The sequence below is a fragment of the Chrysochloris asiatica genome, unplaced genomic scaffold (genome assembly GCF_000296735.1).
Source record: "Chrysochloris asiatica unplaced genomic scaffold, ChrAsi1.0 scaffold00036, whole genome shotgun sequence".
NCBI classification, from domain to species: domain Eukaryota; kingdom Metazoa; phylum Chordata; class Mammalia; order Afrosoricida; family Chrysochloridae; genus Chrysochloris; species Chrysochloris asiatica.
This window is the reverse complement of record NW_006408554.1, coordinates 2,471,072-2,496,115: the sequence shown is the minus strand read 5'-3', so window position 1 is coordinate 2,496,115 and position 25,044 is coordinate 2,471,072. Positions and strand designations below refer to the sequence as shown.

The following is a 25,044-nucleotide window of genomic DNA, read 5'->3' as shown; positions in this document are numbered from 1 at the left end:
TGCTATAAGCCAGTTACACTATTATATTTCCAATATAGTTGTTGTTGTTAAGTGCTGTAGACTTAGTTCGATTCACAGCCATCATAATATACAGGGTTTCCAAGGAACAGTTGGTGGGTATGAACTGCAAACCTTGTGGCTCAAAGTCCAGTGCTGATCCTACAGCACCACAGTAGGAGTTGTTGTTAAATGCCATTGAGTTGGTTCTGACTCATAATGACCCTGTATAAGGTTTCTCAGGAGAGGCTTTGGAGTTTGAACCACTGACCCTACAGTTAGTAGTCCAGTGCTTATCCTATAGTGCCACACCGGGATTCATAATAATAAATTAGTATGGCACAAAAGTGACAAAACTTTTTAAATCAACTATAATTCTGAAAGGGTCAATAAGAACTCTATCCTATCCCCAAAGCATTTGTCTTAGATAATCTCTAATGAACCTAGAAGAACTAGCATATTCCACAGGGGCTAAATAAAACTTTTTAAAAGGTTAACAGGAAAATATTTATGTGAAAAATGCCTCCAAATAATCTTTTAGTGGGTGGATTCGGCACATACCAATGATTACCTTTGAGCTCAGTCCAATTTTAAACTAAGCTAGAGTTCACCTTTAAGAAACAATGAACCTGTTTTAAGTAAAACCCTGTATTAATAAGAAACATGGAATGTGGACATAAAAAGCAAAAGATATTATCAGCTAAATTGCATCTTAATATTTTATAAAGTTTTTCCATGAGCCATCAGTAGATCTCTAAAATGCATGATCTTTTTAAAAACTTGCTAGTCATTCATCTGTAAAAATCTAGCTTTTTAAGTGTATGCCAAGCATAAAATTGCCCCATGCTAAATTTAACATAAATCTCACATTACACCATTATGTGTTCTTGTACTTCAACATGACTGTGACAATGATTCAAAGCATAGAAACACACTTAGAAAATATACCTTCTGCTGTATTTCAGTACAATGAAGAAAGCCTAAAAAACATGCAAAAATTAGGTCCATATTTTAAATCTGCAGGCAATCAAGTCAGGAAAATAAATTGAAGAGCCAGGCTATGTAATCACACTCACTTGCAAAACAACTTAAACTATTTTTTTGTTGTAATTGTTAGCAGTTTCTTATGGCTGTAATTGTTAAAAAGAGTATCTTTCACTTCAAAAATTAAATGCATGTGCGTATTAACTATTTTGTCTACTTCTGGCCAAGTGCTAGCTATGACACTTTAAAATTCCTTTTTCCCAATTCCAATATTATGTTCTCTGTGTGTTTCTGCAGGATAATGCACTTCACCAAAAGGTTGGTTTCAATCTACCAGCTGCTCCTTGGAGACCCTATATAGGGTCAATATGAGTTGGAACCAACTAGATGGTACTTAACAACAAGAATTCCAATTTAATTAATTTCATAGTACTCATCCAAACAATAGCTGCCTTAAAATTTTGATTTTTTTTTTAAAAACTACAGTTTGTGAAGTAAACATAGTCTAACAAAGTAGTCTGTTATAATGCAGAGTCACTTTATAATGGCACTCTTTTTTACAAAGTAATATGTTAGCTTTCCAGATGCTATTCAAGGATGTTTAATCATTTTTAAATGTTATGCAATAAAACGTTCTTAACATTATATATTGGTATGCATAACTCTTAACAGCATATTTAATAAGATGTAAAAGGAGTTGTTCAAGGGCAGACAGTATATCAGAAAGACAGCCAATTGGAGACTGCATTGGCAAACTCAAATTCCTGTCTTCCCCCACATGTGTCATCCTGAGAGATCGCTGCTCTAACCTTTGCCTGCAAAATGTTAACACGGGTATCTCCTTCACAGGACGGAAACTGCTTAGAGCAGAATTTCAAATGTAAGAGACTGGTCAAGTAGAAGAGAATTTAACCAACTGTTACCATATTATATACACTTAATCTTCAGATCTTTTTCTATTATATTTAAGTAGCTAATATAGCTAATATATTTAAGCCAGTCTGGGGGACTGACTCTGAAACTTCACAAAGATAACTTGTCTTTGGGGAGCAAACCAGTTGACTTTTGAAGTTGGGGTGTCCCCATATCTCTGTGATAACCCAGGTAGTGATCACTCACAGAATTCATATGGAAGAACCTTGTACCAGCTTTTTACTTCCTCCAAGTTAAGAAGGGGTTAGGGAACATCCTTCCTTCAAATTCTTAATTTGAACCCTTTGAGAATAAGAGAAATAACTAAAGCTTTAGTTGTTTATGTTTTAAATAGCTTCAAATAATTTTATCATGTGTGACGCTGTAGGATCAGTACTATACTGTGAACCACAAGGTTGGCAGTTCAAACTCACCAGCAGCCCCTTGGAAACCCTATACAGGGTCACTATGAATTGGACTTGATGGCACTTAACAACAACATCTCTAAAGCAAATATTTTTATGCATTCTTACATATTTCTGATCACTTGCACTCACTGACCTTTTTATGATTATCCTTTCCCATACTTGTAAAGGAATTCTGAAATCCCTTCAACCCAAACCCACTGCCATCAGGCTATACTGAGCCTATCAAACCCACTGCCATCAGGCTATACTGTGCCTATCAAACCCACTGCCATCAGGCTATACTGAGCCTATCAAACCCACTGCCATCAGGCTATACTGAGCCTATCAAACCCACTGCCGTAGAGCTTATCTTCATCTACAGTGACCCTGTGTAGGGTTCCTAAGACTGTGAAGCCTCCACTTTCTCCCAAGGAGCAGGTGGTGGATTCCAACTTTTGACCTTGTGGTCAGCAGCCCAATACACAATCCCCAGGCTCCTTAGTGACTCTACAGGGCACTGTAGAACTGCTCCTAAGGGTTTCGAGACTACAAATCATTATGGGAGCAGAAAGCTTCCTCTTTCTCATGCAGAGTGGCTGGTGAATGTGAAGCGCCAACTTTGCAGTTAGCTGTCCAATGCTTAATCCACTGCACCACCAGAAAGTTTAAAAAACTTTATAGTCAGCCAACAGTGAAACATCACTGTTCAATGATGGAGTTTGCAGGCTACCCATAATTTGATTTTGTGTTAAAACTGTCAAATTCTGAATGATTTAAATATATTATGCTCATATATTTTTAAATATAAATGTCTGCTACCAAAATGTGATTTACACCCTTGGAAACCCTGTACAGGGTCGCTATGGGTCGGAACCAACTCGACGGCACTTAACAACAACAACAAACCAAAATGTGATGCTTCAAACAATCTGTAATATATTCTTTGGTCACCATGTACAAACAAAAAACATTGGACAGAAAAAGTACATGAATGGAATTTTTGGCAAATTTCAAAAGAAGTATATCCCTTTTAAACAAGAAACGAAGGAAGGTAATTGACATCCAATACATGCTTACTAGGAAACTGGTAATATGCTCATTTACTTTTCCAAGAACTGCATTCAAGTTAATATTTCTTAAATAGCTATCAAATCATTATAAACCTATGCATTCAAATTTCAAAGGTAATTTAAACACTCTAAGAACACTGAAAAGACTCCATTATATACCTTGGGCTTTGTATTCTAAGTTCATTTCTCTTTATATATATATATTTTTTTGTGTGTGTGTGTGTGTGTTTGTGCCCTATGACTCAGAGTCAGATGAATTTAAATTCCTAGAAACTAACTCAAGAATACCGTTACCCCAGAAATATTGTTTTCAAGTGGCTGATTTGAAACCAAGAACTCAATTCTGATGAGCACTTTTTATTATAAGCGTTTGTTAGTGACATCATTATTAACATTACTACTAATGCCATTGTCAAGAGATAAACTGCTAGTATCAAAAACCAAAGATTCCTCATTACGAGTATTTATACATTTAAATCTGTTTATCCTCCAAAGGAAGAGAGAGTCAGAAATGAGATCAGTTGGGTTCTTAACTGACTGAATATGTTGTTTCCCTGATTTACAGCAAAACGATCAATTTCAGTGAAAAGAGATGCTTTCCTGTGAGGCAGGGGAATAAACAAAAATGTCTATATTCCATTGTAAAACACCTTGCTCACATATATTTGAAAGCAGAAATAAACTTGAGTGGATTTTAAACTAGTATAGCACTTTAGGATAAACTGTGAACTTCAAGGTTGGTTTGAATCACAAAGTTGGCAGTTCAAACTTGCCAGCTGCTCCTTGGAAACCCTATACAGGGTCACTATAATTCAGAACCAACTCCATGTCATTTAACAACAACAATAACACAGGTAGTCCCAATTTAGGACATATTAGAATTACAAAGAACTGCACTTAATAACGGTTTTGCTCTTTGTTTTTTGTTTTTTTAAACATCCTGTGATTAGTAATATCCTTGGAAACCCTATACAGGGTCGCTATGGGTCAGAATTGACTCGATGGCACTTGACAACAAAAACAACAAAATTAAAAATATATATATTTGTATGTTTATCTGTAATGTTTACAACCTAAAAAATACAAATAATGATGGAAATTATACTGATAAAAAAAGCAGTAATAAAAATGTTAAAATAAAACAAAACAATGAGGTATTCAACTTATGTCAGAACTGAGTTAAAATGGAATCCTCAGAATTGATACCCATCTTAAGTGAGGAGCTACCTATACTGAAATAAAACTGCAATTTTATTCTTAGATTTCTGATATTTCAACTAGTGAAATGTTAAAATTATAATGACTTTGCCCAATGTAGGGGAAGGAGTAGCGTAGTGGTTACGAATCGGGCTGAGAACCTTAAGGTCAGTAGTTAGAAACTACCAGCCGCTCCGCGGGAGAAAGATGAGGCTTTCTACTCCCGTAAGGATTTACAACCTTGGAAACCCTGTACAGGGTCGCTATGGGTCGGAACCGACTCGACGGCACTTAACAACAACAACAACAAACATCTGAAAGCACCTAAAAACACTTTGTTGTTGTTAGGTGCCGTCAAGTAAGTTCCGACTCATAGTGATCCTGGATAGGGTTTCCAAGGAGCAGCAGTTGGTAGGTTTGAACTGCCTGCCTGGTGGTTCACAGTCCAGTGCTGATCCTACAGCGCCACACCCCAAAACACTAAGAACCTTAATAATGGTTGATTTGAGAAAGCAATAGACTAATAGGTAAATCTTTAAAATTCTTTTATATTCCACTGTTGCTGCAATAAAAACAACTTTTTTAAAGAATGGCACCACTATGTAGATTAAACTGTATATTTACAAAGGTTTGACTGTGTTATGATTATGACAAGTATCTTCATTTTCCAGTTATTCTGTTAAGTTCAGGAAAGCAGACATCATGATTTCCTATTAGATTCCAGAATCTTTAGCAAAGCATCTCAGCCAAATGCATTTCTAGTCACTGAATCACTGGTGAACACCAAACATAGGCAGTACAAAGAGGACACTTACTGTTACTTGTTGGTTCAGGAAACCCAGCCTTTGGACTACTCCATCCTTTGTTTTCCCCTGTCTGAAAGATTAAATTAAGTTTTTTTAATCCAGAGAAACAGGCTTATTCAAAAAGAAAGAGAACTGACTAACAAATTAAGCAGGAACACAGGGCTCTCACACAGACATCACGCTTATTCTCCCTGTTTCTAAGCCTGCACATTAGAGGGACTCACATCAACAGTGTCATCTATCACTTCTCTCGCAGTTCCCACAGCTCCCTTCTGGGTTTATCTGCTCATGTAAACTTATAAGTTAATACAGTAAGAAAGCCCATATTCAATATATATACTACGTTGGGCATAGGATCAATCTAGATGTTAAAATGTAAAGAATTCTTATTCAAACAAGCAGTAATTACCACAGTAAGTGCTAAAGCAACTAGAAGTATATCTTAAACATTCTTGAGGTTTGATTAACAACAAAATGACGCCTATGAAATGGCTTCAAAAAGTTTGTGGAAAAGTAGAACTGAAAGACAGGAGTATGTCCATTAATTTTTTTAATACCCCTCATACAGCTATACTGGAAAAAACACTCTCTTAAAGATAACTAATGACATGTATAAAATAGTAAAAACAAAGTTTCAACCTTAAGTAAAACATGTAACATACTGACATTTGCCAGATTTGATTTATGTTTGATATAAATATATTTTGAAACAAATTAAATTTTAAATTTTCATTGTAATAAAATATTGTTGTTGTTGTTGTTAAGTGTTACTGACCCTGTATAGGGTTTCCAAGGAGCAGCTGGTGAGCTTGAACCACCAACCTTGCAACTCAAAGAGCTTTAGAAAACATAAAATTTGTCATTTGAATCATTTCAAAGTGTATATAATTCAGTGGCATTATTATATTCACCATGTTGAACAACCACCATTACCATCTATTTCCTAAACTCTTCATCACCTCAAACCAAAACTCAGAACCCCTTAAACAGTAACTGCCCATTTTTTATATTCTCCGGTCCCTGGTGACATCTAATCTTCTTTATGTCTCTATGAGTCTCGCACGTCCACATATTTTTTTTATGTAATAGAATCATATAACATTTGTCTCTTTTTATCTGGCTAATTTCAGTCAATTTTTTCCAAGGTCTATCCATATTATAATATATGTTGTTGATAACTGCCATTGACTCAGTTCCAGTGAGGCTTTCAAATCTTCACAGGAGCAGAAAGCCTCACCTGTCTCCCACGGATAAGTAGATAAGGATGGCAACTAAGTAAATAAGGAGCAGCACAGGCTCGAAACATAGACCTTGTGGTTTGCATTCCAGTGCTTATCCTATGGAGCCAACACACTCCATTATAGCAGAGATTAAAACTTTATTCCTTTTTATGGTTAAATAATATTCTACTCCACCATTCATCTCTCAGTTTGTCATACTGTGCTGGCTTGTGTGATACTAAAAGCTATGTCACCAGTACTTTAAATACTAGCATGGTCACTCATGGTGGACAGGTTTCAGCAGAGATCCCAGACTAAGATAGATAATGAAGAAGAGGCAGACCACTTCTGAATGATTGCTGTTGTTGTTGAGTGCCGTCGAGTCAATTCCAACCCATAGTGACCCTGTATAGGGTTTCCGAGGAGCGACTGGTGAGCTTGAACAACAGACCTTGCAGTTCAAATGGCTTCTCAGTCTGGTGCATTAACCCACAGCCCCACACTAGGATTCCTCTGAATGATTACCCACTGAAAATCTTGCGAAAAGCGGCAGAACACTGCCAAAATAATGTGCCAGCAAATGAGTCCCTGAGGTGACAGACAATCCAGATTCTATACCCAAACAAAATATCTTTCAAAAAGGAAGGCAAAATAAAGACTTCCAAAAAAAAGGTTGAGAAAATTTAAGAGGGGGCTTCTTTGCCGAGAGGACATTAGGATGATGTTATACTTGAGAATGAATGAGTAAGCATGGTAATTGAACCACATGAAGAACATAATTAATGTCACTAAATTATACATGTTCAGTGTATGTTGTTACATATATTTACCATAATTTTTTTTTAAAAGGTTACTATCATAAGTCAGTTTCCAAGGTTTTATATGCACATTTGTATATAAAAATTCTATTTTGTTAATTATGCAATTATATATACAAGGATAGGAGCCCTGGTAGCATAGAGAATTATGAACAGGGATGCTAACCTCAAGGTCAGCAGTTCAAATTTACCAGTCGCTCTGTGGGAGAAAGATGAGGTTTTCTGCTTCCCTAAAGATTTGCAACCTTGGAAATCCTTTACAGGGTCATTATGAGTCAGAACCAACCCCACTGCACACAACCACCACCACAAGGGTAAGTCAGAAAGTATTGTTACTTGGACTCCAGTTCATACACATTGTTTATTCCAAACAAAGTATGTTTAAACATGCAATAAGTAGATAAGGATGACAAATAAAGCACATTAAAATGCTCAACATGATTCGTTCTCTCAGGAATACACCTCTTCAAAATCCATTAAAGTCCTGACCTGTTAATTTCCCTTCTTCATGATCTATGAGCTGTTCCACATCAGTGATGTCAAGTCCTAAATTCAACACTCTTCCTGTATGGGCTATTTTTCCACTGATCTCTTTTACCATATTTTCCTGATGAAATGCTTGGAATGTGTTCACGTAACTCAGACATTTCCCCATATCTCCTGCACACATTTTCTCTTAAGTTCCTCCCAGGAAGATGAAATATTCCAGATACACTGATTGTCTTAAGGGTGTTTCTTTGTGACTCAAGTACATAGTAAGTTGGATACTATCCGTTTAGATCTGATAACATACTTGTATCTAATAAACATATAAAGAACTCTCTATTGTTGTTGTTGTTAAGTGCCCTCGAGTTGGCTCCGACCCATAGTGACCCTGTATAGGGTTTCCAAAGAACAGCTGGTGAGCTTGAACCACCGACCATGCCGTTCAAATGACTTTGCAGTCTGGCACATTAACGCACAGCACCACACACCAGGACTCCTTAGAACTCACTAATAGTTTCAAAGCAAACCATCCAATTTCAGGAGATGAACAGGCAAAAGTTTTCATACACTCCATGGAAGAAATAAAGATGGCAAATAAAGCACATTAAAATGCTCAACATGATTAGTCCTTATAAAACAACCAGTTGCTGTTGAGCTGTTGTTCAGTGCTGTCTAGTCAATTCCGAGTCACAGCGACCCTGTACAGGGTTTCCGAGGAACAGCTGGTGAGCTTGAACTGCCAACCTGGCAGTTCAAATCGACCTTGCAGTCCAGTGCATTAAAGCACAGTGCCACATCATGGCAACACTTTATGTCAGAGTAGAGGTGTAATCCATATGATTTTCAAAGGCTGATTTTTCTAAAATAGGTCACCAGACCTTTATTCTGAAGTACCTCTGGGTAGACTTGAACCCCCAACCTTTCAGTTACCAACTAAGCAAGTACACCACGCAGGGAAATGAGTATTCAAGGCCAGAGAAATAGCATTACACACCTATTAGTATGACCAAAGCTATTAAAACCAATAATACTGAGATCGAGAGAGAAGGTGGAGTCATTGAAATTCTAATACATTGTTGGTGAGAATGCAAAATTATATCATTCTGGAAAACAGCTGTTCAACTTCTTATAAAATTATACTACACTTACCAAACAAACTTAAACGTATAGGATGTACTACAGGAATATGTACATATAGACATGGACATGAATGTTTGTAATCACTTTATTTCTAAAAACCCCAAAGTAGAAAACAATCCAAATGTCAGTGACTAAACTATTTCTAGGGTGGTTGGGGGTGGGGGTGGGGGTGGTGGTGATGGTGTGCAGTCAAGTCAGTTCTAACCCATAGCAACCCTGCATGGGGTTTCTGAGGCTGTAAATCTTTTATAGGAGCAGAAAGCCTCATCTTTCTCCCACAGAGCATCTGGTGGATTCAGATGCTGACCTTGAGATTAGTAGCCCAACGCATAACCCACTATGCTACCAGTGCTCCTTAATTCTAGGGTATCCATACAATGAAAAGGAATGAACTAATAATAAACACAGCAATTTGGATGAATACATATTATACTAAGTAATAAGAAGCCAGGCACAAAAGACTATGATTTCAGTTTATATGATATTCTGGAAAAGGCAAAACTACACAGTCTGAAATCCGATCAGCGTTTACCAGAAGTTAAGGACAGAGGAAGAGATTGACTACAAAGGTGTATTTTAAAACTTTGTGTGTGTGTGTCTCCACCTGCCATATTGTTCTTTTTTAGTTTGTTTTTGTGTTTTGCTTTGTTTTGGGAGGGTGGATAGGAGTAAGGAGTGAGAGTTACAGTTATGATGATGGCTAGGTCTAGGTCTAGGCTAGCCTTGGAATCCTGTAGTGCTGAAGGATAAGCACTACACTGCTAACTGCAAGGTTAGCAGTTCAAACCTATCAGCCACTCCCCTCAGAAACTCTATAGAGGGTCACTATGAGTTACGAACTTGAAGGCACTTAACAACAAGAGGCTAGGCTTAGGACCATGGTTAGTGTTAGAGGTAAGGTTTGTTGGGCTAGAAGTACAGTTTGGTCTTATTTTTAGGGGTACAGTCAGGATTTTTTTTTTTTTCCTTCAAACTCACTTGATTTCCTCTCCATTTGGTGCTGTGGGTTAATATGCTGGAGTTCAAGATCAGTTTGAACTGCAATGTCGGCAGTTCAGATTCACTACCTATTCCTCGGAAACTCTATATAGGGTCACTATAGGTTGCAACTAACTCAATAGCACTTAACAACAACATAACCACATTTTGTTTTGTTTTGTTTTTTTACTTTATGGGAGCTTTTTTGTTGCATCTGTATCTCTAGCTTTCTATATTCAGTCTTGTAGGTCTGTTTTAATACTTTTATATCTGAGTTCAATTTGATTGGATGCACAAATGACAGCTGGTTGGCCTTGCTCCGAGCAGGGGTGGCAGGGATTTGGGCTGACCCTCTGCAGGGAAACATCCTGATAACAGCAGCACGAGGCTGGGTCCCAAAAATAAGACTTGGCTTACTCGGCTCTGCTAAGAACTTCTGAGTGGTCTGGTTTTAGATGACTCCACAAAGAAGGGTGGTGAGGAGACGGAGGGTCATTTTGTCATCAATGAACTGGTAACCAGAGAGTACACCATCAACATTCACAAGCACATCCATGAGTAGGTTTCAATAAATGTGCTCCTTAGCACTCAAGATTGGGGTATTTACCATGAAGGAGCTAGGAACAAGAGACATTGGCACTGACAGCAGGCTCAACAAAGCTGTCGGAGCTAAAGAGAACAGGAAAGGCCCACACTGTATCTGTATATGGTTGGCCAGAAAACATAAAGAGGATGAAGATTCCCTAAACAAGCTCTCTACACTGGTTGGTTACCTATGTCCCTGTCACCACTTTCAAAAACAATAGAAACAGTCAATGTGGATGAAAACTAATAGATGATTATAAAGTAATGTTATAAATCTGCAAAAAACACAAACGAAAAAAGAAATCAAACAATGGACTGCATTGGACAAATCTGCTAGCAAAAGACCTCTCTGAAAGTGTTCAAGAGCAAACATGTTAGTCTGAAAACTAATGTGTACCTGACCCAAGCCATGGTATTTTTAATCTCCTCAGATGCATGTGAGAGATAGACAATGAATAAGGAAGACTGTAGGAGAATTGAAACATTAGAGTTATTCTGTTGGAAAATACTGAAAGTACCATGGCCTGCCAGAATAAACTTAGAAGAAGTACAGTCACAATTTTCTTTAGAAGTAAGGATGGCGAGACTTCATGTCTCATACTTTGGACATTTATCAGGAGGAACCAGTTCCTGGAGAAAGACATCATATGCTTGGTAAAGTAGAAGGTCAGTGAAAAAGAGGAATACCTCCAACAAGATGAACTGACAAAGTGACAGCAATAGTGACTTCAAACATTACAATTTTTGCGGATGGTACAGGATTGGGTAGTGTTTCATTCTGTTGTGCACACAAGGCCACTATGAGTTGCAACCGACTCCACAACACCTAAAACAACAACATATCTGGGTTGAGTTCTAGGTGATCTTGTCATGTATGTTAGTCTCAGGTTGTCATCTGCTGTTGCTGGTTCTCTGTCCAAAGAACTCCCTTTGATACTTTTGGTAAGTTTGGTCTGGTTTATCCAAATTCTTTAAATTTCTGTTGATCTGAAAATGACCTAATTTTGCCCTCATATTTGATGGACAGTTTTGCTGGGGACATGACTCTTGGTTGGCAATTTTGTTCATTTAGAGTTTTATATGTGTCATTACACTGTCTTCTTGCCTTCATGGTTTCTGTTGTGAAATCAGAACAGCCTTATTAGTTCTCCTTTGAAGGTAACTGCTTTTTTTTCCTGAGCTGCTCTCAGGATTCTTTACTTGTTTTTGGTTCTGAAAAGCTTTATTATATTTTGTTGTTGTTTCGTGTCATAGAGTCAGTTCCAACTCATAGCAACCCTGTACAGGCTTTGGAAGAGCAGCTGGTAGATTTCAACTGCCAACGTTGCTGTCCAATGCTTATCCTACAGAGCCACACCATATCTCCACAGTATAGCTTAGTATTTCTTTTTGGGATTGATCCTATTTGGAGTTTGTTCAACTTCTTGAATGACTATCTTCTCATCTTTCATAATGTTAGGGAAGTGTTGTATTTATATTTCATTGATGACTGTATATTAATGTATCCTCAGGTACTCACCACCTATTTTCTGGTAAATGTGGCAGAAACTTAAGAGTGTAAATACGGTTTTATGTTTACTATTTGTGTAGCATAGTTCTGGCTGGGTGGGTTCACGTGCCTCCAGAAGCAGGGCACTACACTCAACACCTGAACCCAGTCAGAGCAGCGACTGAGCAGGAGGAGTTGCCACTGGCTACTAGGTTGGTGATGGTAGCTTAGTGGTTATGAATCGGGCTACGAACCTTAAGGTCAGCAGCTGGAAACTACCAGCTGTTCTGCGGGAGAAAGATGAGGCTTTCTGCTCCCGTAAAGATTTACAGCCTCAGAAACCCTGTACAGGGTCGCTATGAGTTGGTTCTGACTCCACGGCACATCACCACCACCACCACTACCACTAGGTTGATGATAGTGGGACTGGCTAAACCCCTGGGCTACCTGAAGAGCACAGGAACAATGGAAAAAACATACCACCTTGGTGGCAACATCCAGTGAAATCATGTGCCTACAGGCCACTGTAGATGGCCATGCCACTCCACACCAGCCTACAATCTGATACTTCTCTCTTCTCTCTCACTGCGCCTGTTTGTCTTTCTCTTTCAGTCGGCACTCAACTCACCTCTCTGTCCAATCCTCTGAAGCTCAGGGTTCCAGAATCACCATCTGTATGCTTCACTCGGTCTCCCATGTCTTTGTTACAAGGATTTGCTCTGTACATCTGTCTACTTCACAGTACATGTGCAAATGGATTTCCAATTTTGCTAGCACCATTTGTTGAAGATACTATCTCTTCTTCATTTAATGCATTTTGTTCCTTTGTTGATGATTGGTAGATCATAGTTGGATGGATTTACTTCTGGAATCAAAGTTCTGTTTCACTGATCTACGTGCCATTTATTCTATCAATCCCAGGCTGTTTTGACATTGTTTGTGCAATGTCAAATATTGAGATATTTAGATCAGGAAATCAGAGGCCTCCAACTTGGTTCTTTTTAAGTAATACTGTGCTTATCTGAGGTCTCTATCCTTTCCATATAAAGTTAATGATTAGGTTTTCTACCTCTTTAAAGAATGATGTTGAAATCTGGATTGGGATTGCATTACAATTATAGATTGCTCTGGGCAGTGTTGACATTTTCACAATGTTAAGTCTTCCTATCCATCCATGATCATGGTATAGTCTTCCATTTTTGTAGGTCTCTTTTATTTTCTTATAGTAGTGCTCTGTAGTTTTCTTGGTATAGATCACTTGCTTGTCTAGTTAGCTTTATCCTGAAGTATTTCATCTTTTGAGTGGCTATTTTAAATGGTATTGTTTTTCTGGTTTTCTTTTCAGAACTCTCTAAAGTAGTGTAAAGGAATCCAACTGATTTTGGGATGCTGATCTTGTACTCTGCCACTCTGCTGAATCTTTCAATAAGGGATTTTCACTGTATAGGATGATAACATCTTTGGAATTTTTTATGTGTAGGGTCATCTCATCTGTTCATAGAAAGACTTTAACTTCTTTGTCAATCTGGATGCCTTTAATTTCCCTTTCTTGCCTAATAGCTCTGGCTAAGACTCCCAGTACAATACTGAATAGAAGCTCTGATAAAGGGCATCCTTGTATGCTTCCTGCTCACATGGAATGCTTTCACTTTCTCTCCATCAAGAGTGACGTTGGCTGTTGAATTTGTATGTTGTTGTTGTGGTTGTTAAGTGCCATTGAGTCAATTCTGACTCATAGTGACCCTGTATAAGGTTTCTGAGGAGTGGCTGGTGAGTTTGAATCACCGACCTTGGAATTTAAATCGACCTTGTAGTCCAGTGCTTATCCTACAGAGCCACACCTAGATTTTTAAAAATGCTCTTAATTGTGTGGATGACTTTCCCATCCATTCCTATTTTGTTGAGTGTTTTTATCAGGAATGGGTGTTGGATTTTGTCAAATGCTTTTTCTGCCTCAATTGATATGATCATGTGTTTTTTCCCCTTTGTTTTATTTATGTGATGGATTACACTGACTGTTTTTCTAATATTGAGCCATCTCTGTAAACCTGGTATGAATCTCACTTGGTCATGATACATTATTTTTTGATATGCTATTGAATTCTATTGACTAGGACTACACTGAGAATTTTTGCATCTATGTTCACAAGGTACACTGGTCTATAAATTTCTATTTAGTGATGTCTTTGTCTGGTTTTGGCATCAGGGTTATGCTTGCTTCATAAAATGAATTCCAGAGTTTTCCTTCCTTTTCTATATTCTGGAATAGTTTGAGGAGAGTTGCTATCAGTTCCTCTCTGATTGATAGAATTCACCAATAAAGTCATCTGAGACCAGACTGTTTTTTTAGTTCAGAGTCTTCAAATGATTTGATCAATTTCTTCTTTTGTTATAGGTCTGTTCATCAGTCTGTGTTAGTATAGGTATGTTGTGTGTTTCTAAAAATGTGTCCATTTCTTCTAAATTTTCAAACTTTTTGGAGTTTAATTTTTCACAGTATTGCTATTATTCTTTCCATTTATTCTAGTTTTGCTGTGATGTCACCATTATAATTTCTTATTCATCTTATTTGCATCTTCTCCTTCTTGTCTTCTGTTAGATTTGCCAGTGGTTTGCTGATTTTATTGATCCTTTCAAAGAACCAACTTCTTGTCTTGTTGTTTCTTTCTATTGTTTTTCTGTTTTCTATTTCATTTACTTCTGTATTAATCTTTATTATTTGCTTTCTGCTCGTGGCTGTGTGTTTACTTTGCTGATCTTTTTATAATAATTGTTGGAGATGAAGGGATAAGGTATTGATTTGGTTCTGTCTTTTTGTTTTGGATTTGTACATTTATTGCTATAAATTGCCCTTTGAGCACTGCTTTTGCTGGGTCGCAAAAGTTTTGGTATGATGTGTTTTCATTTTCATTTGATTCTAAGGAATTTTTTTTTTTTTTTTTAGTTTCTTTTATTGCCCAGTATCCTTTAAGCAAGGTGTTACTCAATTTCCATTTGATGTTTTCTCCCTTAATCTTTTTATTGTTGGTTTCTAATTTTATAGCATTGTGATGTCAGATGCTTCGTAGTATTTTGATGTTTTTCAACTCACTAAGGTTTGTTTTGTGGCCTAACATATGGTTGATTCTGGTGAATGTTCTATGTGCACTGGAAAATAATGTGCACTGTGCTCTTGTTGGGTTGAGTGCTCTGCATACGTCTACAAGGTCAGTAGGTTGATTATGTTGTTTAGTTCTGTGTCTTTGTTAGTTTCTTCTCAGTTGTTCTGTCCTTCATTGAAATTGGTGTAATCAAATATCCTGCTATTCTTGTAATCAAATATCCTGCTATTCTTCAATTTATGGAAGATACCTATTTCTTTCTTCAGTTCTATTAAAGTTTGATTTATATATTTTAAGCCTCTTCAGTGGGATTACAGATATTTATTATGGTTATGTCCTCATGTTCAACTGACCCTTTAATCAGTATATAATGTTCTTCTTTGTTTCTTATGCTGATTTTCTCCTTCAAGTCTATTTTATCAGCAATTAATATAGCCAATCCTGTTCAGTTTTTATTGCTGTTAACTTGATGTACTTTTTTCCCCCATCTTTTGATTTTTAGCCTATTTTTGTCTTTGTGTGTGGATTCTCCTGTAAACAGCATACTAAAGGATCCAGTTTTCTTATCCATTCTGTTATTCTCTCTGTACTAGTACATTTAGTCTTTTAAATTCAGTGTAATTATCAATACGTATGACTTGAAAGCTGTCATTTTGCTGTGTGTGTTTCCTGTGGTATTATTAGTTTTTTTGTTCCACATAAATTTCTGCACTGAATTTATTTTGTTTATAGTGTTGTTTTCATTTTCTTCATTGCTTTTGTTTTAATGTTTAGTAAATCTTTCTGGTTTTCTTTTTCATTTTGATGTCAAGGTTATTAATTTTTTCCAAGGTTACCATGTAATTTATTAATTTCCCACTGTTTAAAACAGTCAGGTTTATCTCAAAATCTACTTGACTTCCTCACTACTTGGAGATTCTATATCTATAATGGACTTCTGGTGTGGCACTGTAGAATCAGCACTGGCCTTCAAATCACAAGGTCAGCAGTTCAAACCCACCAGCTGTTCCTCGGAAACCCTATACATAGTTGCTATGCATTGGAACGATTCAACAGCACTTAGAAATAACAACATATCTATACTGTTACCTCTTTTTGTTTTGTAGTTGACTTCATTATAAATTGATATCTATGGTTCTCTATTTACAATCTTATAGTTTGTTTTACTTTGGATACTTTTATACCTGGATTGAGTTCTGGGTGGTATTGTCACATATGGTAATCTAAGGTTGCTCTCAGCGGTTGTTGTTTCTCAGTCCAAAGGACACCCTTTAGCATGTTTTGTAAAGTTGGTCTGGTTATTAAAGTTTCCTTTTTACCTGAAAATGTCCTTATTTTGCAGTCATATTTGGCAGACAGGTTTTTTGGATATATGATTCTTGGTTGGCAATCTTTTTATTTCAGAGTTTTATATATGCCATCCCATTGTCTTCTTGCCTACATGGTCTATGCTGAGAAATCAGAGCTCAGTCTTATTCTCTTTTGTAAGTAACTTTACGTTTTTCCTTAGCTTCTCTCAGGAATCTTCCCTTGGTTTTGGTTTTGGAATTTTGATTATGGTATGTCTTGGTGATTGTCCCTTAGGGTCTATCCTGTCTGTCATTCATTCAACTTCCTGACTGATTATCTTCTTGGCTTTCATGATGTTGGGGAATTTTACTTCCTGCAACTCTTTAGCAATTTCTCTGTGCATTTTACTACCTCTTACTGTTCTTTTGATCACCTGAAAGTCATACCTCTTCATGGTTTCCCACACACATCTCAGGTGGTTTTTTGTTTTTTTCCCCCCATTCCTTTTTTTCTGATTGTTCTTCTAGCTTATTAGTCTTGAGAGATTTATCTTCAAAGTCGGGTTACTCATTTGAATTTCCATCGATTCATATATATTCCTTTGCCCTTTCAATGTATTGTCCATTTCTGAGATCTTAGTATTAACCTGGATTTCTATCTGCAGGTTTTGTACTGTTTCAAAATTTGCATTTATTTTGACAGTTTTTCTTGTAAGGTTTTCTTAAATTCCTCTAAAGCTTTTTTCTGTGTTCTCCTTGCTTTCCTTGATCTTTCGGTCAATTTATGGAAGATACCTAATTATCATTTTGAATTTTTCTCAAGTATTTTCATTATCTTTTCTTTTTTTTTGAAAAGTCTTTTCTGGCTCTGCATCTTGGTCACTTGTTTGAGCCACTGTCTCATTTCTTCATGTGAGCTAAAATTGTCTGTTGTCTCCCAGACATTTAAGTGTCATTGTATTTGTATTTAGTTAATGGCTGTATGTTGGTGTGCTCTTAGGCTCTCACCAATTGTCTCCTGGTGGGTGTAATTAGACAACGGAAGTGTGTGCACTGTTTTCCAGTCATTGGTCATGCAGTGCAACTCAGTTTAGGGTGGATTTGGCTGATGTCTACCATTGACCAGGTGGTATAGGAGCTGGTATTGGCGCTTGTCCAGTGGGTGAAACTGCAGAGGGTATGGCTGTGGTTGAGTTTCATGGACACAGGTGTTAACACCCAGGTGGGACAAAAGAAGAAAGCACACACAGGAAATCAAAACAGAATAAACAAGCATGCAAGCAAGCAACAGTGAAAACAGAAAATAATAAAGGAGAAAAATGAAACAAAAGTGTGTGGCAACAAGAAAAAATAATGTAAAAATAAAAAGACAAAAGAGGGACAAGAAAATAGAGCTATAGAAGAGAAAAATAAGAGATAAAAGGAAGAAGAAAAAGACACTAAAACAAAACAGAGGAGGAAGATGAAAAGAGAAAGAGACTGGAGAGGAGTAGAAAAAAAATAATGAAGAAAGAGCAAAAGGTGGAAATGAGAAACAGAAGAAAAGAAAAGCAAAAGCACAGGTAGAAATGATAAAAATCAAGGGCAAGAAAAGCGAGGAAGAAAGACAAGAATAAACAAACAAACACAATGAAACAACAAAAGTAAAAAAGAAACAAAAAATATGCTGTTTTTGGGCCAAGAGAGGAGAAAACGCTGAGGTGCTCCAACCAGCAAAAGAATTGATGAGGTGGGTGGAGAAGGGATATGAGAGATGGAGTTCCTATATTGTTGTTGTCAAGTGCCATTCAGTGGGTTCTGACCCATAACATGTTCAGGCACCTAACCCAGAAATGGTGGGTGGAGATCCTTCAGGTTGCCAGTTTTAGTATCTGTCAGAATCAGAGGGAAGTTGTGGGGCAGGGTGGCCCATTATGAAGGTTTCTGCTAGTCTAATTCTGGCCTGGAAGTTCTGTGGGTTCTGCAGATCTGGAGCAGAGTCGGCCTGAATCCAGGAGCCAAGGCAGCTTATGTGCCACCTGTTTCATGCTGGCTCAAACCGCATGACTCTAAGCTCCTGGAAATCAGGGTCTTTGCTGGGAGTAGATAAGTGTGGGGGCCAAGCTCACCTCTGTTATCCAGGGGAGTGTGGGGAACAAGAAAGAATCACTCCTTTTTGCTACCCATATGAATCTGCACCATCAGGTTATCATCTTTCTCTTCAAAGCGGATCCAAAACTCAGATCAGGTCATCATCTTTCTCTTCAAAGCAGATCCAGGATGGTCATGCTGCATCTGACTGGAAGTCCATTCATCAGCCAGGTGCTCCTTTGTTCACCACCCCTGCTCAGCTTCTCCTCCAAGTAGGTATTCAATTTACTTTTCTAACCTTTCCTCTGAAGCTCAAGGTTCCAGGATTGTCCTCGGTGTCTGTTTCATTAGGTCTTCCATATCTTTGCTGTAGAGGGTCACCGTAGCATGGCTGCCTAGTCCACCATCTTGCCAGAAATCTTTATAGTTTCATTCTAAAACAGCTTTTGACACACTGGCCTGGGATATACAATCAGTGTTATTTTCTGTAATCCTCCTAATTGATCTCTCTACAGCATGTGATTACCAAATACTTTTTCTTTTCTTCTTTTTAAAACATTTTATTGTGAATTGAGTCTAAGGTTTATAAAGCAAATGACCAGCTTTACATTCAACAAATGATACACATTTTGTTAATCTCATTGGTTGCAATGCCATCAATGTAACATCACATCCCACTACCTCCCTTTGCTTCTCATTTCCTAACCCTTCTGACCTTTGTCCTTGAGTAAATGCTGCCCTTTGATCACAGATCACTGACTATTATTGTGTGTGTACCTCCCATCATAGAACTGCCTATTGTTTGGCTGAAAATTGAGCCTTGGTGGACTACCAACTACCTCTAAAAGTCACTGTCAACTCCTCCTCAGAGCTATTCTCTCCTCTTCGTTTTTCTTGTATCTCCCCCAAACACACTGTCTTCTGCTCTTATCTGGTTAATTACACTTCAGAAATCTCTCTGGAGTTCTACCCTTTCTCCTTTCTATCACTATGGCTTCTCAGAATGTCAGTATCTTTTACGTCACCAATTCTGCTCCCTTCCTGATTGGCTTCTCTGCCTTCAGCCTTAACCTAATTAAATTCACTCACCACATTATAAACAGAATTGTCTTTTAAATGCAAACAATGCAGTTCACATCAAGTCACTTTCATGCTCAAGTCTTCAGTTAATGACTCTTCAAACTCTTTGCTGTTGTTCACTGTTGCTTTTGACTCAACCCTGACTCCTGATGACCCCATGCCCAAAGGGATTGGCCTTCCACCGTCCACAGGGACTTGGCATGAAAACAAGGATCTCAGTTCTTCCTGACTGCCCAGACTCATCCTTACTTCTCCAAACTCCAGGATACTACAATGTAAGCTATATTATTAAAGAGCCTCACCTACACCACTGATTGGTTAATTCTTTAAGTGCAGGGACCAAGTTTCAGTTATTTTGTTATAACTAAGAGTTTGGCATTTGTAGGGATGCAGAAAAAAGGTTGTTCAAATCAATTAATGTTGATTTTTAAATGTGTTGTTTTCACTTTACCAAAAAAAAAAATCTATGAGATTTATTTTGACATATATTTTTATAAATCACTCACCAGTTTTAAGTCAGTATTAATGAGTTCAGTTAAAACAACATATACACAATATAAGTAATGCAGAAACTTGAACACATGTTAGGTTTCATGTTACAAATACTTTTAAAATAAGAAAAAGCATTGACTAGTCAGGTTATAAAAACAGAACTGAAATCACCAGCAATGCCACACAGACAAAGGATTTCTTAGTCACTCATCAGAATTAACTACATATTCATAGCTGTCTTAAAAAGAAAAGTATACCAAATGTTTTGAAATAGGTGATTCTGCTTCTTATTCTAAAATTCAGAACTTTTTTCTTGTAGAAACTACAAATAATCTCTTAAACACGATCCTTATGTGAAAAAATATCATCTAGACACAAACATATTACATTTGATAGAAACAATTACTGGCCTGTTTTATGAATTTCCACAGAAATAAAACATCAAAAATAAAAATAATTTCTACATATGCACAGATAACAAAATGAAATCAAATTAGCCCCTGCACCAAGATATCTGTGAAGTCCTGAATTCAGGGATCTCTGAGTCTACTGCAACAGACCAAGGTGTCGGTGATGTCATTAACTGCTGCAGAAAAAACTGGGGACCATGAACACAGATCCTGGCAGCACATAAACACTGTCTGAGTTTACCTTTAGATTTAAAGTAAACAGAAAAATTACTTTACAGAATGTCTGTCCAGTCATAACTCCTGCCCTCAGCTACCTGCATTTTCAGAGATTTCTACTATATTTCAGAAATATAGGATAACAACCTCTGTTCATAAAAGGTACAAATTAAGATTGTTTAAACAACTAAGCAATGAGCTAAAATGTTAAATGGGTAATATACAAAATATGCACAACCATAAAACAAACTTTTCGTACGTGCCAATAAGATTACAACTATTCCATAATAGTTTATCATGACACCATAATTAGATGTAGTTTTGTACCTAGAACACCTGTTTTTAAAGATATAAATGTTCCTTGACTTAATGTCTTAACAGTTACTGAAGTAGACATATTAGGTTTCTGCGCAGAATTTGTTAATCAATTTGATATTCTGACAGAATTGGGCATGCACATATATGTTAAAGTCTCACCTTGTCAAGTTGATCTTGAAGACTAGTGGATGCTTTGTAACCAAGTTGTAAAAGCATTGCTTCCGCTGCATTTTTTTTGGCTATCTTTTTATTTGGTCCTGTTCCAGTAGCAACTTCATTGCCTACCTTGACCTGGTAAGATTAAAGTAAGAAATTAAAGATAACTATTTTGGTAAAGAGGAATTCCTTAACAATATAAAGCAATGTATTCTACCATCCAGCATCCAAAAATATGAAGTTCGGTCCATAATAAAAACAGTAAATAATATAAGATCCCATTTAATATGATAGCATATATTCATATAAAATATATGAGGAAAATATGAAAAAATGTTCTCAAAATGTCACTGGGTGGTTAACCCAGAATGGTAAAAGACTATTTTGCTTCCTTCTATATTTCATTTTTCTAAACAAAAAATTTGTATTATTATTTTCATAATCACAAAGTTGACATTTTAGTAGAGTTCGTGTTGGTTATGACTACATTTAGTAATTTTTATTTAAAATAAACTGAAAAAGATAAATTCATATTGTTGTTATTGTTAAGGGCCACTGAGTCTGTATAGGGTTTTCAAGGAGGAGGTGGTGAGCTTAAACTGCCAACCTTGTGGTTCAAATGACTTTGCAGTCCAGCACATTAGCGCACAGTACAACACCCATTTAAAATACTGTTCATGCTGTAATCTAAGTTTACAATGTTGTTGCTGTTATTAAGTGCTGTTGAGTCAGTTCTGACTCATAACAACCATGTATAAGGTTTCCAAAGAGTGGCTAGTGAGTTTGAACTGCCAACTTTGTGGCTCAAACTGACCTTGAGGTCTAGTGCATTATCCCACAGCACCACACCTTAAATAGTGTGAGGGAACTTAACACACAATGAGCAGTGCAATCTTGTGGTTAGGAACAAAGGTCTGCAAGTTAGATCTGGGTATGAACTCTGCCACCTCCTATCTACATGAAACTGCTACAAATTGCTGAATCTTTCTACACCTCTGTGCATCAGTAAAATTAGGGGAAAATCACCTGCCACATAATGCTGGCTTTGATAATCAAACAAGACAATGTATGTGCATCACATTATTTAACAAATCATAATTGCACAATCATTAGTGGCTTTATTGTTAGCACTATTCCATAGCTATATTTTGTGGGGAATGTATGTATGCATGCTTATGTGCTTAAATGTATAATCACCATCCTCTGCCTACATGTAAAATCAGGTTATGCTCCTCCACAGATGCATATGCCAGGAGAAAATGCAGGTATAAAAAGCAAATTAGCACGCAAAACCTTTTAGAGGAAATAGAAAATACAGGATTTGTTTTCCCACATTTGTCTCAAGTAATAGCAGATGCATACAAAAAAAAAAAAAAAAAACTTAGAAAATTAAGCAATGTAATTCTAAATAAATAGGCAAAAGAAGTCCTAATATAGAAATTAGAAAGAATTTTGATTAACTATTACTGGAAATACAATATATTCAAACTTCAGGGACACAACTAAAATTGTGTCTAAAAGAAAATACAAGAATATATAAAGAAAATCAATATGCTAAATTGTTGTTGTTGTTAAGTGCCGTCAAGTCGATTCAGACTCATAGCAACCCTGAATAGGGTTTCCAAGGAGCAGCTGGTGAGCCTGAACCACGGACCCTGAAGTTCAAATGACTTTGCAGCTTGACACATTAGCCCACAGTGCCATACCAGGACTGCAAATATGCTAAATAGCCACCACAGAAAACATGACCGTAATAAGAAAATAAATCCAAAAAAAAGGGGAAGAATAAAGAAATTAATGATGTAGAAAAGAAAGAAAAAGTTCAAGAGCCAAAAGTTGCTTCTCTGAAGACTTATAAACTGATAGCTGTAAGAATGATCAAGAAAAAAATAGACAATATACAAGAATGAAAATGGGAAATTACCACAGCTCCTGCAGCATTACAAAATAATAAAGGAATATTAAGAATAGTTTTCTGCTAGTTTTCTTTAGACTATTTGGAGGAAATGGAAAATGCATAGATGATACACTCACAAAAAAACAAAAAAGCAAAACAGAATATATCTATGACTTTACAGGACTATAATTACTACAGAAATTAATGCACAACTAAAAACCTTTCCATAAAGAAAACTACAGACAAGTTCTCCAGCAAATTCTACCCAATATATACGGAAGAATAATGTCAATCTTAGATAGTCGTGCAAGAACAGAATGAGAGGAATTGGTCCCCAATTTGCTTTATTATTACAAAATCCAACAAAAATAATATAAGAAGAAGTGTACAGACTCATTTTACTAACAAACATAGATGTTGGAATTTTAAACAAGGCACTAGAGTAAACTGAAGCAAGCACCCTCATTTAAGAAAAGCCATAGTCAAGCTGGCTTTATTCCAAGAGTGCAAGGTCAATTTGCAAAATCTATCAATGGAATTCACTATATTAACATACTGAGGAAGACAAACCATATGGACAAACCAATGGTAAACGAAGCAAACACAGTTGATAAAATTCAACAACTTATTCATAATAAAAATTCTTAGAAAATTAGAAAAAGAAGGAAACTTCCTTAGTAAAAGGCATTTTTACAAAAAACGAATAACATTATACTTATTAAAGGCACTGAAAACCAGAACTGTACAAAGAAGGCCCACTATTACCAGTAATTAACATTTTACTATACGTTCTATACAGAGCAATAGGCAAGAAAAATGCATTAAGAATTGGAAATGAAAAAATTGAACTCATTATTTGCAAATGAAATCTAGATAAGAAAAATCCAAGAAAATCTACAATTATGAGAACTTACATGAAAGTTTTCATCAAGCTCTCATATTAGTTCTTAAATAAACTATAAACAAAAGTCAACAGCATTTCTATGTTCCAGAAACAAGGGTTAAAAAATGATACAATTTACATTAAGTGAAAATCAAATACCTAAGATGTACAAGACCTTTATACAGAAAACAATATACATTGAGAAAAATCAAGGAAAACCTAAATCAATGATGAGCTATGTCACGTTTATGGATTGAAGACTTGATATTGTATAACAACATAAATTCTCTTCAAACTGACCTGTGACATCAATAAATTCTAGTAAAAATCTCACACACATTTTCATAATACTTGACAAGGTGACTCCAAAATTTACATGGAAATGCAAAGCACAGCCAAGACCCTTTTGAGAAAGAAACAGGTGAGGGCACTTCCTCTTCTGGAGATAAACTTATAAAGTTAAGTTATGGAAAAAAGAGTGATAAACTTGACTGTGCTGAAATTAATTAACTTCTGTTTCTCAAAAGATACTATCCCAAAACAAAGAGGAAAATCACAATGCAAGACATCTGAAATGTCATGTAACTGCCAACAGGGCATATCCAGAATATTAAGCAGTTTCCTGTGAATCCATTTTTTTAAAAGCCAGTAGAAAAATGAGGACGAGAAAACTGAAAAGCCAATTCTTATTTGAAAAGTTGGATTACTTTCAGATGATTATTGAATGAAATAAAGGAGAGAAGGAGGAAGATAACTTCAATAGCTTTATGTCACTATTTATTAAAATTTCATAATTATAATACACTAAATTGTTATTGTTGTTGCTAACTGCCATCAAGTCAGTTCCAATTCATAGCAACCCTGTATAGGGTTTCCAAGGCGCAGCTTATGAGTCTGAACCACCAACCTTGCAGTTCAAATTGAACTTGTGGTAGAGTGCTTATCCTATAGCACCACACCAGAACTCCAATAACTGGATAAGTACAATGAAATCTTACAGCATGCTGCTTCTCTGGAGTTTGAGTATGGCGCTGCAGGATAAT

The 25,044-nt window shown here is 36.6% G+C and overlaps 1 protein-coding gene across 4 annotated transcripts in view; it reads right to left on the bottom strand.

The window, feature by feature from the left end:
- Positions 1-25,044, bottom strand: part of STAU2 (staufen double-stranded RNA binding protein 2) — a 473,318-nt gene that overhangs the window by 206,227 nt on the left and 242,047 nt on the right. For all 4 annotated transcript variants that reach the window (XM_006860010.1, XM_006860012.1, XM_006860011.1 and 1 more), the window contains 2 exons: positions 21,225-21,356; positions 5,383-5,443 (listed from right to left, as the gene is read on the bottom strand). In XM_006860010.1, the coding sequence (XP_006860072.1) occupies positions 5,383-5,443; positions 21,225-21,356 (193 nt within the window). The remainder of the gene's footprint in view (positions 1-5,382; positions 5,444-21,224; positions 21,357-25,044) is intronic.